At 42.0% G+C, this 16,609-nt stretch overlaps 1 protein-coding gene across 3 annotated transcripts in view; it reads left to right on the top strand.

Annotated features, from left to right (window-relative positions):
- VPS41 (VPS41 subunit of HOPS complex) overlaps nucleotides 1–16,609 on the top strand; it is a 354,940-nt gene that overhangs the window by 130,585 nt on the left and 207,746 nt on the right. For all 3 annotated transcript variants that reach the window (XM_069730259.1, XM_069730260.1, XM_069730261.1), the window contains exon 6: nucleotides 6,484–6,546. In XM_069730259.1, the coding sequence (XP_069586360.1) occupies nucleotides 6,484–6,546 (63 nt within the window). The remainder of the gene's footprint in view (nucleotides 1–6,483; nucleotides 6,547–16,609) is intronic.

Genomic DNA, 16,609 nt, shown 5'->3' with positions numbered 1-16,609 from the left:
AACTCATCTGAAGAACATGATCTGCTCTAGAGCCAGATTGCCCACTGGCTCTGTCTTATTGTTTTGCAAGGAAGTGTACAGAAATTCAGCACAATTCCACAATCATTCTGATGGGGGATTTAGATCGTGAGCCCCATTGGGTACAGCAATGTGTGTAAAGCGCTGCGGAATATGATGGCGCTATATAAGCAATGCAAAATAAAAACAAAATCTGTCATTGTATTCTCAGCGGCAGAGCCGTGGTGGAGATACATAAGATTGTGGATGACATCCAGTTATGTAGCAGCTGCATGCCTTCAATTCAGGGCTATAAAATGTGCCAGTACGATGCTGTTACATAGATGGGGCTTGACAGGAACAGGTAAAATATTTTTTTGCAGTCGTTCTCCAAATAAATAGAAACTAAATGCAGTTTTAGCAAATATTACCCAATTTTGTACTGAAACTTTCTATGATAAGCATTGATTTAATGGAGCACAGAAGACTGGATTCTTCTGTAAGGTAACCTCTGCAAACCTCCGACACTCTATTGTATCTAATAATGTTCCTACCGTCCCGTAGAGTTGACTTCTCCGCGCTCCAGATGGTGATAGGGAGTGAAATGTGGCGAGAGGCTGCCCTCAATTCATATGCCCATTATTCTCAGACGTCCCAGGCTTACTCACATATTCCTCTGATTACGGCCAAGTATATTTTCTCCCACAAATGTGCCTGAGGAAAAAGTAATTACAAGAATGTCAATATTGTTATTTGTATTAAGTTGATTAACAGCTATAGAAAAAAGAGGCAAGCAGGACGAAGTTTTGAGGCATTCCGAGCCATTACCAAGTTCTCCCTCTGCTTCCCTCCGCGCCTCTACACCAGCCGGGTACTCCAGCCTCGTCTGTTATAAATCTGCAAAATTGGATTTCTGTGAACTTGAGGTTCTCTGTCTTACATTAGGACAGTGGCAAACACTTGTGTGTTTCCTTTGAATTATTGAGACTTTTGATGAGCAATCGCAGTTTATCAGCCTATTAAAGTATCCAACGACAGCCACATTAAATAGATGTAAAATCAATATATGTACAGCCCAATTTAAAAAAAATGGTGTCTACCTGTGCAACTAGAGAGCATTTATCATGGATGCTATATAAGTAACAATTATCGGAGCTTCCAGGGAATGAGGGGCTCTGACATGTCAGGGATTTAATGATTGATTCTCACTTACAAGAAGGTGCCATTATTTTCCAGGAAGTGTGTGAACAGTGGACAAAAAATGGAAGGTGCGGGCGATGTACTAAAACAACGCCAGAATGATTTATCTTCTTCCTCCCTCTGCCCTCAGTGGGGAGACAGCACATAATAGATTTTAAGGAACTAATACTGTATATTATTGTATATCTATATCTGCTTCTAAGTTCTACTGAGCTAAGTAAGAAAGTCAAAATTAAAGGGATTGTCTCAAGTTTTGAAGTTATCCCCTATCTATTGGATAGTGCACAATTTCCTGATGCCTGGGGGTCCAACCGATTAAAATTCTAGGGCTCTGTAAAGTCACGTCTGAAAGGATTGAATGTTGATCATGGATACTTCAGCTCCATTCACATGAGAGCCCCAGTTCTTGGGGTCGGTGAGGGTCACAGTGTTCGGACCACCCGCGACCAGGAAATTATAATTTTCAGACTTAACAATACCCTTTTAAAGTTCACAATAAAAGTTGATAGTGTTTGAAAGAAGTAGTGAAGGTTAGAGATGATACTATTGATGCGTGGTTTTAAAGTGCTCCTCATGTGGCCGCCCTGTGGTTGCATCCACGTCTGCTATAGACTATGTAACACAAGAAGTAGAACAGCACATTAAAGAACTTTATTCTAAAGCATATATGTATGTTTAGTACTGCTCCAGTAATCAGGTTTGTCAAAATTTGGCTTTATTTCGCCTAAATTCATGGTATAGGGACATAAGTCACCAAGGTATCTAACCCAGTGCTAGAGATGTGTCTCTGCTACACCAGCGATCCAGATATATAGTTTGGAAGTTATTGTAGATTTGTTTTTCTTATTGAGATATTGACATTTTATTCTTCTCCTTTTTTTTTGGAATACAGGTCCTTTCCAGTGACAACCTATTTTTATTTCGACAAGTTAAAGATATATATATACAATGTCAACAGAGTATAGTTAATTTAATAACAGACCTGATAAAGCTGTTCTATCGCCTACTCCATTTACTCCAGAAGTGTCAAACTGCATTCCTCGAGGGCTGCAAACAGGTCATGTTTTCAGGATTTCCTTGTACTGCACAGGTGATAATTTAATCACCAACTCATTATTTGTGTAGGTGATTAAATTATTACCTGTGCAGTACAAGGAAATCCTGAAAACTTGACCTGTTTGCAGCCCTCGAGGAATGCAGTTTGACACCCCTGATTTACTCTGACCTAGCATTGCCTATCCATTTGGCAAGCAGGCACAGTGTGCGCCCATGTGCCGGCCCATGTGTCTGACATAATTGATATCTACACGTCAGTGTATATACGGATAATCTACATGCAAATAGGTACTGACCAGATTGGGTCATGTGAGGCACCTCTGAAAATATTTATTGGTATGAAAAAACTTCATGAAGTATATTAAGAAGTCTAGGGATTGATTAAACTGTCAGCCATCTAAATCCAGAAAGGCTCCCTCCCTCAGTACACAAAGCTTGGTTTTCCTGTGAAATGCAGAGACGGTTCCAAGAAAACATAGCTTGAGAAACTAGCCAGGCACAAGAAGGGAAAGTGTCTGCTGGACCACTCCCTATGCAGAGGTTTAATTAACACATCTCTTTTTATTTACAAATGAGAAGACACCTGTCAATCAAGCAGCGAACAATGTGAAGTGGACTCCTCCCTGTGCCTGGCCTTCTCTCCTAGTGCCTGGCCTTCTCTCCTCGCTGTGCCTGGCCTTCTCTCCTCGCTGTGCCTGGCCTTCTCTCCTCGCTGTTCCTGGCCTTCTCTCCTCGCTGTGCCTGGCCTGCTCTCCTCGCTGTGCCTGCCCTGCTCTCCTTGTGCCTGGCCTTCTCTCCTTGTGCCTGGCCTTCTCTCCTCGTGCCTGGCTTTCTCTCCTCGTGCCTGGCCTTCTCTCCTCGTGCCTGGCTTTCTCTCCTCGTGCCTGGCCTTCTCTCCTCGTGCCTGGCCTTCTCTCCTCGTGCCTGGCTTTCTCTCCTCGAGCCTGGCCTTCTCTCCTAGGTCCTGGCCTTCTCTCCTCATGCCTGGCCTTCTCTCCTCACTGTGCCTGGCCTTCTCTCCTCGCTGTGCCTGGCCTTCTCTCTTCGCTGTGCCTGGCCTTTTCTCCTCGCTGTGCCTGGCCTTCTCTCCTCGCTGTGCCTGGCCTTCTCTCCTCGCTGTGCCTGGCCTTCTGTCCTCGCTGTGCCTGGCCTTCTCTCCTCGTGCCTGGCCTTCTCTCCTCGTGCCTCGCTTTCTCTCCTCGTGCCTGTTCTTCTCTCCTCATGCCTGGCTTTCTCTCCTCGTGCCTGGCCTTCTCTCCTCGTGCCTGGACTTCTCTCTTAGTAATGGAAATATCTGCATTTATAAAGAAAATTACTTGACATTAGTTAATTTGAAATTTATCGATCCAGTGTTAGATGCTAGTGTCCTCAATGTTCTTAATGGCTGAAATCTCCGTCACAAACTAACATGTCCTGTACTCGGACTGTTTGGCGTCTCACTTCTGTGTCCATAATATAAATGCGGAAGGTTAAGCATTGCATTACACAGAGCATTGTTCTACGCCAGGCACATTTCATAGCTTGAGCAAACACAAAACACATGTCCTTTGTTTTTTTCCAACAGCAAAGCATCTCATTTTTTTCATAAAAGAAAAATACAAAAAATTGTGTTCTACTGTTTGGAAAGTGACATTACTCAGGAGGTTGCCATAATCCGCCTTATTGTTGATAAAATAAATGAAGGTCTTAGTTCTCATTCATTTTAATGGCAGAGACCTTGAATACTCATATACAGTATAAATAAAATAATGGAGAAACAATTTATTCTTGTGTTGGACAGCCCTGGTTTTACTGCAAATGCGTCTTTGTCCAAGTGCTTAGTGTAATCAGTTATATTGTAGCCTACAGTACACTACAAAAAAATGGCGGCTTTCTTTTCTGGATTTTTGTATTGTGCCACATCACTATGGTCAGGATTGTATAGCCCCAAGTAACAGAACCTAAAGGATGCAGTTGTACAGGGGAGTTTGGAAGTCTTTCGCTAGTTTGTGGGTTTAGGGTTAGTTTATTTAAGTGGGGACTATATGCTGGGAGGGTCTTGTTTGCTTCGATATACTGGTGGTCTGTATACAGAGATGGGGTCTGTATTAATAAGGGTTTTCTAATTTTTATAGTTGTAGATATCTATTCTGTAGTCTGTATTTATATTGTGGTTATATATATTTCTGCTGTAGGTTGGAGTGTGTTCTGAATAGGTAGGACAGCAGGCAGATTTTTTGTGCTACCTGCTCAGCTTTGTAGAACTCTGCATGTCTGTTGCTGGGGTCCTGATGACCATGGTTTCCCTGAACTATTTTAAGGCACTTTTTTGTACATCCTCTAACGATAGAGGGAGAAACTCGTCAGAAGGCTATTTGAGGTACTGAATAACATTAGTGGCCGTCCTACACTTGGCCACTGCCCTTGTAAGCCCAAGAACAAACACATTGGGCATGACAAGGATGTTTGGGCATCGTATCGACCGGCATTAACCTTCAAGGTCCCCTACATGCTCCTGGACATCATAAACCTGTTCCTGGAAATTGGGCGAGATCAGACCATTTAGCAAGCACCGTTTTTTATGAGCACCTTTTTGCACATTGTTGGACTGCTTTTGCTCCAACTGGTAGCCACAGTTTGAAACAAAGTGAATCTGCATCTTCTGGGAACAGTGCTTTAGTATTATAAAAGGTATATCTGGGACTTGGTCAAAAATGAAAAATGTGCCTAATCACTAACAGGCAGATAGTACCTGCCTGCTGTGCATGCTGCCGTTCTTCCCCGGCGCAGTGCGGTCACAGACAGCTCCTGCCGGGGATTCAGCTGCGTCTGCTGACGTTACGTCTTCAGAGATGAGACTTCTTTTCCTCCACTCTGACAGGACGGGAATTCTTATGTCGATAGGATTAACAGCCGGATCCCCCCTGCCTAACTGGAGCCCTGTTGTGTCACCAGAAATGCTGAATTCCCGGCAGGAGCTGTCTGTGACCTCTTTGTGCTGGGGAAGAACGAGTCTACACAAGTCCTCATCTCCATATATCTGTTATATGTAACATCTGACATGAGTCCGCTGAGATGAATTTGTCTGTTACTTGCTTCCTTTGTGCACTCCGATTAACGAGTTAAAATGCAATAACTTTCCGTAATTTTTCCATGCTTTTCTGCGGATTATGGAAAACCACAAGTCACACATTTTAATATTGTATCACGTTGTGATAAATGATTCAGCTCCTACATCAGGTTTCTGCAGAATATCCCCAGGTTCATTAATCCAATTAGTTAATGCAATTGATAATAAATACTAGTGACTGTTCTTAGTAGCCTAATACATACAGGGTGGGTCATTTATATGGATATAACTAAATAAAATGGGAATGGTTGGTGATATCAACTTCCTGTTTGTGGCACATTAGTATGTGGGAGGGGATAATTTTTCAAGATGGGTGGTGACCATGGCTGCCATTTTGAAGTTGGCTATTTTGGATCCAACTTTATTTTTTTCAATGGGAGGAGGGTCATGTGACACATCAAACTTATTGAGAAATTCACAAGAAAAACAATGGTGTGCTTGGTTTAATGTAGCTTTATTCTTTCATGAGTTATTTAGAAGTTTATGACCACTTATAAAATGTGTTCAAAGTGCTGCCCATTTTGTTGGATTATCAATGCAACCCTCTTCTCCCACTCTTGACACACTGATAGCAACATCGCAGAAGAAATGCTAGCACAGGCTTCCAGTATCCGTTGTTTCAGATGCTGCACATCTTGTATCTTCACAGCATAGACAATTGCCTTCAGATGACCCAGAGATAAAAGTCTAATGGGGTCAGATCGGGAGACCTTCTTGGCCATTCAACTGGCCCACAGTTACCAGTCCACTTTCCAGGAAACTGTTCATGTAGGAATGCTCGGACCTGACGCCCAAGATGGTGCACCACCATATTATGGGTGTCAGGTGAGAGCATTCCCATTTTATTTAGGTGTATACATATAAATGGCCCATCCTGTATATTCGGGTCCCCGCGGTTGCATGTCTTGCCGCTGTTCAACAGCCACAACATATACTAGACAATGTTAGAAAATCCCTGTATGTATTGTGGCTGTCGAACAGTCGGGAGACATGCAGCCGCAGGGACTTGAGCATAGTATTAGAGCACACCGAAGTCACTATTAGCACTTGAGCATAGTTGCTCATCACTACTAGCTGGTAATACTTGTAGGCTCCTCTTAATAATAAGTCTCTTGTTACAGGTTCAGGTGTTTGGCCTTTATTCCAGAGAAGGATTACATGAAATATTTGACTGTCCAATAAAGGTGAGTAAATCTGCTTACATCCACATTATAATAGTGGTTCTTTTTATTGCAGTTTTTTAATGCTTTGCACCAGGTTCATTTTTGACGTGAATTAACATACTCTTTATTTTTAGTTAACGGTTCTTTATCTTCACATAATGAGTGGTTCTCAGAATGACCATGTAAGATATTATCCTACATGATCTTCTGGAAACAACAGAAGCTATTTTTTAATGTTCTTTACTGTGTATTCTTCTACTAATATTCACCAGCACAACAACAGAATCCTAGCTGAGATCACACTAGAAGTGGAGCACTGCACCAAAGCATCTAAAAAAATGGAGGTCAGGTTTTATAACCGCTATAAGGAATATGCTTCCCATACTCTTCCTAGATCTCCTGTCACAACAACTTCCTAACAAGAAGTGGACTGTAGACATGTTCTTGCACTAATTTCTAGAACTAATACCTGGTGTGGCATGACAGTAACATTGACAGCTTAGACCCCACATATCAGTGACGGGTACATCAAAGAATACCAGCGTAGACCCGTCATGGAGGTGACAATCAAGATGTCTTCATCACATAAATAAGAGCCTTGCCCAAACATGATAGTGACAGCTAGTGATGGCCACATCACCCAATGCAGCCTAGACCCCACATATCAGTGACGGGTATATCCAAGAATACCAGCCTAGACCACAATCAGGATGTCATCTTCACATTCACAGTGGCATCACTAAATAACATCTATGCCCATACTTAGTAGTGATGGCCACATCACTCAATTACAGCCTTGAGCCTCCATCACAGTAGCAATAGCAGTAACTGCCAAACCCAAGAGCCAATGCCGCGAGTGACCAGCAATAAACACTTTGTAACATACCAATCTTCCATGGGTGATCACTAGAGATCAGGGGAAGAGGATTTTGGCAAAATAGGTCATTGTCAGATTTGCCTGGTACTCTTCTTTAAAGGGAATCTGTCACATCAAATAATGATATGGACCTGTAAATACAGGGTTAGTAACATTATGAAGTTGTTTGGTTGGGGTACGGCACCTGGGAGAAAATGATCTTTATTTCTCCAGGGAGCCACCAGTCTTCAGCCATACACGCATGTCGACACAACTACAATCATCGCTGTGAGTGGCGGTAGCAAACACGCCTTGACAGTTTGACTGACAGTCGGCTCTGCAGGGCATCAGTGCAGCGTGAACTGACAGCCATAGTGGCGGGGTGTACTTACAGCTGCCACTCACAGTGCTGCAGTCGTGTCTGGGTACCTGTATGACTGAAAGCCAGCGGCTCCCAGGAGGAATAAAGTTCATTTTCTCCCAGGTGCCGCACTTTCAATATTCTGGCTGGGCACCTTCTTAATGCCGGTTCATATAGTTATCGAAGGTGACTCATTTTTTTTGCTTTTTGCACATCACTTTATTTCAGGATTTGGCCTCATTCCTGTAGAAAACAGCATGTTAGTGTCTTCTAAGCTTCTGTTTTTCTGGAGTACAGAGGATGGCAGTGAAAGGGTCAGATCAGCCCTTGTGTCTCACTAAATCTGGGGATAAATTGCTGCAGGAGGCAGGAGATTGTTCTGATAAGGTGCTGACCCTTTGCTTCCATCATCTGTACTCCTAAGGGGTACCTAAATGGATACATTCTGATATCAGTGCAGCTGAAGCAGAAAAATGGGGAATAGCTGGCTTAGAAGCCATTTAAGGTGATTTGCGAAGTATCATAATATTTCATGCTGGACAATATGCTAAAAAATATGCAAGTTTAATTACTGTATAAATATGAGGGAAATGCCAAAAGTAACTTGTGACAGTGCAATGTGACTCCTCAGTTGTCTGTCTGATATACTGAAAATATAAAGGTGAAGAATCGCTTTTTATAACAAGTCTGTATGTGATGCAGTTCTTTACAAATGGGTTTAGCTGAACATTTTGCACTATATTTTCCATCTGAAGTGTGGAAAGAAATGGGATATAACGTTTTATGAGGTTGTGCGGTAAAGCTGTAGTTTTTCCTTGCAGTAAGTTTCTATACTTATTGCAGCTCTTCAGGAAGCGTTCATTAGTTTGTATAGCATATTAGGCTTTGATTTAAACTGATGAAAATCCCCCTGCATGTAAAACCACCACCTGATATCCGCGCAGAAATCATTAGTTATTGTGCTTCTCCTTCTTTTTTATGGGCAGCTCTTAAAGCTACAATAAAACATAATGTTGTTCCATAAATACAGGAGCGCTCAATAATGATTCCTCCGCCATAGCTTGATATCTCTGTCTGTTCGCCAGAAGCCTTCACCGCAGCTGTAGACTGTTCTACAAGTGTCTCATACTGTGGAGTTCATTTAGTTTTGCTGGCTAATAAAATGAGTAGTAGTCCTATTTATTAAGCATGGAATAGTTAGCAAAGTAAGGCTTGTTAAATTGTAGGATGGCTACCTCCAATAGGTGGCACTAGAGAGCCAGATCTGACACTTGGAGGATAGCCAGTGTGCATACTCTTTTTTCTTTTTTTTCCCCTGGAAGCTTTGCCTGATTTATAAGCCTCCCTATCCCAACTAGGGGTAGCAAGGCTTATAAAAACTCTTAACCATTTCCGGGCTGCCAATAGACTTAAATTTTGTGACCACAACTTTTGACTGATCGGTAATGGTCACAAGCTCTCAATGTACAGGTTCTTCTCACAAACTTAGAATATCATCATTTTTTTTTTTTTTTTAGTTCTTCAATACAAAAAAGTGAAACTCATTTATTATATAGTCATTGCAAACAGGGTGATCTATTTCAAGTGTTTATTTCTGTTAATGTTGATGATTATAGCTTACAGCAAATGAAAACCCAAACGTCATTATCTCAGTGAATTATAATTTAAAAAAAACACCTTCAAAGGCTTCCTAAATGTTTAAAAAGGTCCCTTAGTCTGTTCCAGTAGGCTCCACAATCATGGGGAAGACTGCTGACTTGACAGATGTCCAGAAGTCAGTCACTGACACACTCCACAAGGAGGGAAAGCCACAAAAGGTCATTGCTAAAGAAGCTGGCTGTTCACAGGGTGCTATATCCAAGCATATTAATTGAAAGTTGAGTGGAAGGAAAAACTGTGGTAGAAAAAGGTGCACAAGCAACCGGGATAGTCGCAGCCTTGAAAGAAAAGGCCATTCAAAAATTTGGGGCAGATTAACAAGCAGTGGACTGCTGCTGGAGTCATTGCTTCAAGAGACACCACACACACACACACACACACAACATGGGCTACAAGTGTCGCATTCCTTGTGTCAGCCACTCATGACCAATAAGACGCCAGAAGCGTCTTACCTGGGCCAAGGAGAAAGAACTGGAGTGTTGCTCGGTGGTCCAAGGTGTTGTTTTCAGATGAAAGTAAATTTTGCATTTCATTTGAAAATCAAGGTCCCAGAGTCTGGAGGAAGAGTGGAGAGGAACACAATCCAAGCTGCTTGAGGTCTAGTGTGAAGTTTCCACCATCAGTGATGGTTTGGGGAGCCATGTCATCTGCTGGTGTAGGTCCACTGTGTTTTATCAAGACTAAAGTCAGTGCAGCCGTCTACCAGGAAATTTTAGAGCACTTCATGCTTCCCTCTGCCGACAAGCTTTTTGGAGATGGAAATTTCATTCTCCAGCAGGACTTGGCACCTGTCCACACTGCCAAAAGTACCAATACCTGGTTTAACCCCTTAATGACAGCCAATACGCCTTTTAACTGACCTTACATATAAGAGAATAGCGTGCCCATACAGGTAACAATCCGGCATCTGTCGGTTGTGCACTATAGCTGACAACTTTCTGCATCAGCCACGATCAGTGTTTGCACCGTCCAAATCTGTTTAACCCCTTAGATGCTGCTGTAAATAGTGACTACATCATTATATATGGTTAACAGAGTGTGGGGGCTTCCTCTTTATCCCAATTGGTGCCCTCAGATCATGATTGTATTGTCCTGATGTTTGCCATGGCAATTCACGACCAAATAGCGGCCTTAGAGTTTGACGGCTGAAGTAATCTGTTCAGAAGTTAGAGGCATTTAGGTGGTAAAAATACACATTTTCATTTCTGTCATACCACTTTGCATTAATTCCTGTAAAGCACCTGAAGGGTTAATAAACTACCTGACAGCAGTTTTTGATATGTCAGTGCTGTTTTTAAAATGGTATCATGTTTGGGGGTTTCCCAATATATGAGACCCCTAAAGTCACTTCAAACATGGATAAGTCCCTAAAAAAATAAATTTAATACATTTCCTTGAAAAAATTAAAAATTGCTGCTACATTTTTAAACCTCCTAAAATGCTAAAAAAATAAAATAACATTCTACAAATGATGCTGATGTAAAGCTGACATGTGGGAAATATTATTTATTAATTGTTTGCTGTGGTATGACTATCTGGATTAACCCCTTTCTGACATCGGACGTACTATCCCGTCCATGTGGGGTGGGCCCCTATGACCATGGACGGGATAGTACGTCCAGCGCGATCGGCGGCGCTCACGGGGGGAGCGCCGCCGATCGCGGCCGGGTGTCAGCTGCCTATCGCAGCTGACATCCGGCACTATGTGCCAGGAGCGGTCACGGACCGCCCCCGGCACATTAACCCCTGGCACACCGCGCTCAAAGATGATCGCGATGTGGCGGCGGTGCAGGGAAGCACCGCGCAGGGAGGGGGCTCCCTGCGGGCTTCCCTGAGCCCCCCGCAGCAACGCGATGTGATCGCGTTGCTGCGAGGGTCTTACCTCTCTCCCTCCCTGCTCGAGCCCCGGATCCAAGATGGCCGCGGATCCGGGTCCTGCAGGGAGGGAGGTGGCTTCACAGAGCCTGCTCAGAGCAGGCACTGTGAAGGCTGCAGCGCTGCATGTCAGATCAGTGATCTGACAGAGTGCTGTGCAAACTGTCAGATCACTGATCTGTGATGTCCCCCCTGGGACAAAGTAAAAAAGTAAAAAAAAAAATTTTCAAATGTGTAAAAAAAATAAAAAAAAATATTCCAAAATAATGAAAAAAAAAAAAATATTATTCCCATAAATACATTTCTTTATCTAAATAAAAAAAAACAAAACAATAAAAGTACACATATTTAGTATCGCCGCGTCCGTAACGGCCCGACCTATAAAACTGGCCCACTAGTTAACCCCTTCAGTAAACACCGTAAGAAAAAAAAAAAAAAACCCGAAGCAAAAAACAACGCTTTATTATCATACCGCCGAACAAAAAGTGGAATAACACGCAATCAAAAAGACAGATATAAATAACCATGGTACCGCTGAAAACGTCATCTTGTCCCGCAAAAAACGAGCCGCCATACAGCATCATCAGCAAAAAAATAAAAAAGTTATAGTCCTGAGAATAAAGCGATGCCAAAATAATTATTTTTTCTATAAAATAGTTTTTATCGTATAAAAGCGCCAAAACATAAAAAAATGATATAAATGAGGTGTCGCTGTAATCGTACTGACCCGAAGAATAAAACTGCTTTATCAATTTTACCAAACGCGGAACGGTATAAACGCCTCCCCCAAAAGAAATTCATGAATAGCTGGTTTTTGGTCATTCTGCCTCACAAAAATCGGAATAAAAAGCGATCAAAAAATGTCACGTGCCCGAAAATGTTACCAATAAAAACGTCAACTCGTCCCGCAAAAAACAAGACCTCACATGACTCTGTGGACCAAAATATAGAAAAATTATAGCTCTCAAAATGTGGTAACGCAAAAAATATTTTTTGCAATAAAAAGCGTCTTTCAGTGTGTGACGGCTGCCAATCATAAAAATCCACTAAAAAACCCACTATAAAAGTAAATCAAACCCCCCTTCATCACCCCCTTAGTTAGGGAAAAAAAAAATGTATTTATTTCCATTTTCCCATTAGGGCTAGGGCTAGGGTTAGGGCTAGGGTTAGGGCTAGGGTTAGGGCTAGGGTTAGGGTTAGGGCTAGGGTTAGGGCTAGGGTTAGGGCTAGGGTTAGGGCTAGGGTTAGGGCTAGGGCTACAGTTTGGGTTGGGGCTAAAGTTACAGTTAGGGTTTAGATTACATTTACGGTTGGGAATAGGGTTGGGATTAGGGTTAGGGGTGTGTCTGGGTTAGAGGTGTGGTTAGGGTTACTGTTGGGATTAGGGTTAGGGATGTGTTTGGATTAGGGTTTCAGTTATAATTGTGGGGTTTCCACTGTTTAGGCACATCAGGGGCTCTCCAAACGCGACATGGCGTCCGATCTCAATTCCAGCCAATTCTGCGTTGAAAAAGTAAAACAGTGCTTCTTCCCTTCCGAGCTCTCCCGTGTGCCCAAACAGGGGTTTACCCCAACATATGGGGTATCAGCGTACTCAGGACAAATAGGACAACAACTTTTGGGGTCCAATTTCTCCTGTTACCCCTGGGAAAATACAAAACTCGGGGCTAAAACATATTTTTTGTGGGAAAAAAAAAGATTTTTTATTTTCACGGCTCTGCGTTATGAACTGTAGTGAAACACTTGGGGGTTCAAAGTTCTCACAACACATCTAGATTAGTTCCCAGGGGGGTCTAGTTTCCAATATGGGGTCACTTGTGGGGGGTTTCTACTGTTTAGGTACATTAGGGGTTCTGCAAACGCAATGTGACGTCTGCAGACCATTCCATCTAAGTCTGCATTCCAAATGGCGCTCCTTCCCTTCCGAGCTCTGCCATGCGCTCAAACGGTGGTTTCCCCCAACATACGGGGTATCAGCGCACTCAGGACAAATTGGACAACAACTTTTGGGGTCGAATTTCTCCTCTTACCCTCGGGAAAATACAAAACTGGGGGCTAAAAAATAATTTTGGGGGGAAAGATTTTTTTTTTAATTTTCACGGCTCTGCGTTACAAACTGTAGTGAAACACTTGGGGGTTCAAAGCTATCACAACACATCTAGATGAGTTCCTTAGGGGGTCTAGTTTCCAAAATGGTGTCACTTGTGGGAGGTTTCTACTGTTTAGGTACATTAGGGGCTCTGCAAATGCAATGTGACACCTGCAGACCATTCCATCTAAGTCCTCATTCCAAATGGAGCTCCTTCCCTTCCGAGCCCTCCCATACGCCCAAACAGTGGTTCCCCCCCCACATATTCCCACAAATTGTGGGGTCGAATTTCTCCTGTTACCCTCGGGAAAATACAAAACTGGGGGCTAAAAAATAATTTTTGTGGGAAAATTTTTGTTTTATTTTTACGGCTCTCCATTATAAACTTCTTGGTGGCCCTTGGTGGGTCAAAGCGCTCAGCACACATCTAGATTAGTTCCTAAGGGGGTCTACTTTCCAAAATGGTGTCACTTGTGGGGGGTTTCTACTGTTTAGGTACATTAGGGGCTCTGCAAACGCAATGTGACACCTGCAGACCATTCCATCTAAGTCTGCATTCAAATGGCACTCCTTCCCTTCTGAGCCCTCCCATGTGCCCAAACAGTGGTTCCCCCCACATATGGTGTATCATCGCACTCAGGACAAATTGGGCAACAAATTTTGGGGTCCAATTTCTCCTGTTACCCTCAGGAAAATACAAAACTGGGGGCTAAAAAAATAATTTTTGTGGGAAAAAAATTTTGTTTTATTTTTACGGCTCTGCATTATAAACTTCTGTGAAGCAGTTGGTGGGTCAAAGTGCTCACGACACCTCTAGATAAGTTCCTTAGGGGGTCTACTTTCCAAAATGGTGTCATTTGTGGGGGGTTTCAATGTTTAGGCACATCAGTGGCTCTTCAAACGCAACATGGCGTTCTATCTCAATTCCTGTCAATTTTGCTTTGAAAAGTCAAACGGCGCTCCTTCCCTTCCGAGCTCTCCTATCCGCCCAAACAGTGGTTTACCCCCACATATGGGGTATCAGCGTACTCAGGACAAATTGTACAACAACTTTTGGGGTCCAATTTCTTCTCTTACCCTTGGGAAAATAAAAAATTGGGGGCGAAAAGATAATTTTTGTGAAAAAATATGATTTTTTATTTTTACGGTTCTACATTATAAACTTCTGTGAAGCACTTGGTGGGTCAAAGTGCTCACCACACCTCTAGATAAGTTCCTTAGGGGGTCTACTTTCCAAAATGGTGTCACTTGTGGGGGGTTTCAATGTTTAGCCACATCAGGGGCTCTCCAAACGAAACATGGCATCCCATCTCAATTCCAGTCAATTTTGCATTGAAAAGTCAAATGGCACTCCTTCGCTTCCAAGCTCTGCCATGCGCCCAAACAGTGGCTTACCCCCACATGTGGGGTATTGGCATACTCAGGACAAATTGTACAACAACGTTTGGGGTCCATTTTCTCCTGTTACCCTTGGTAAAATAAAACAAATTGGAGCTGAATTAAATTTTTTGTGAAAAAAAGTTAAATGTTCATTTTTATTTAAACATTCAAAAAATTCCTGTGAAGCACCAGAAGGGTTAATAAACTTCTTGAATATGGTTTTGAGCACCTTGAGGGGTGTAGTTTTTAGAATGGTGTCACACTTGGGTATTTTCTATCATATAGACCCCTCAAAATGACTTCAAATGAGATGTGGTCCCTAAAATAAAATGGTGTTGTAGAAATGAGAAATTGCTGGTCAACTTTTAACCCTTATAACTCCCTAACAAAAAAAAAATTTGGTTCCAAAATTGTGCTGATGTAAAGTAGACATGTGGGAAATGTTACTTATTAAGTATTTTGTGTGACATATCTCTGTGATTTAATTGCATAAAAATTCAAAGTTGGAAAATTGCGAAATTTTCATAATTTTCGCCAAATTTCCGTTTTTTTCACAAATAAACGCAGGTACTATCAAAGAATTTTTACCATTGTCATGAAGTACAATATGTCACGAGAAAACAATGTCAGAATCACCAGGATCCATTGAAGCGTTCCAGAGTTATAACCTCATAAAGGGACAGTGGTCAGAATTGTAAAAATTGGCCCGGTCATTAACAAGCAAACCACCCTTGGGGGTAAAGGGGTTAAAGGGATAATCATTAAAATTTAGAAAATTGCTAATTTTTTAACATTTTTCTCAAATTTTTGATATTTTTTATAAATAAACACAAAACATATTGACCTAAATTTACCATTATCATAAAGTATAATGTGTCACGAAAAAACAATCTCAAAATCCCTGGGATTTGTTGAAGCGTTGCAGAGTTATTACCACATAAAGTGACACTGGTCAGATTTCAAAAATTTGGCTCCGTCACTAAGGGGTTAAAAACAAGAGTATTGTGGGAGAACCTACCCAAACTTTTGTATACTTTCAATATCTTATTTCTAAATAAAACCTATTGAAACTAAAACAACAGTATCACTGTGCTTGATTGGCCAGCAAACTCGCCAGACCTTAACCCCATGGAGAATCTATGGGGTATTATCAAGAGGAAGATGAGAAACACCAGACCCAACAATGCAGATAAGCTGAAGGCTGCTATCAAGGAAACCTGGGATCCCATAACACCTCAGCAGTGCCACAGGCTGACCGCCTGCATGCCACGCCGCATTGATGCAGTAATTGATGAAAAAAGAGCCCCGACCAAGTATTGAGTGCATTTACTGAACATACATTTCAGTATGCCAACATTTTGAATTTTAAAATTTTCAAGCTGGTGTTATAAAGTATTCTAATTTACTGAGATAATGACTTTTGGGTTTTCATTGGCTGTAACCCATAATCATCAACATTAACAGAAATAAACACTTGAAATAGATCACTCTGTTTGTAATGACCCTATATAATATAGGAGTTTCACTTTTTGTAATGAAGAACTGAAATAAAATAACTTTTTGATGATTTTCTAATTTTATGAGAAGCACCTGTAAGTCTCGTTCTGGCCTCGTTCTGGCTCTCATAGACTTACATTGAGCTGTGACCTTTGGTTCGCCCAGCAAACACAACCTGCGGAAGACCAACAGAAGTGGTAGTTACTAAATAATAAGATGGCACCTGGTAAGTATGATACTAGGGCCAGCGAACTTCAGATCAGTGGCACCACTCCAGCTCTGCAATAAAAACAAACAAACACTGAAGTAGTGCTTTAAAAATGTACCTGTGATTGCCTGCATATATTTTATCTCATCTGTGATGGCT

The sequence above is a fragment of the Ranitomeya imitator genome, chromosome 6 (genome assembly GCF_032444005.1).
Source record: "Ranitomeya imitator isolate aRanImi1 chromosome 6, aRanImi1.pri, whole genome shotgun sequence".
Taxonomy (NCBI): Eukaryota; Metazoa; Chordata; class Amphibia; order Anura; family Dendrobatidae; genus Ranitomeya; species Ranitomeya imitator.
The sequence above is the reverse complement of the archived record's forward strand: the minus strand, read 5'-3'. Positions and strand labels throughout refer to the sequence as shown.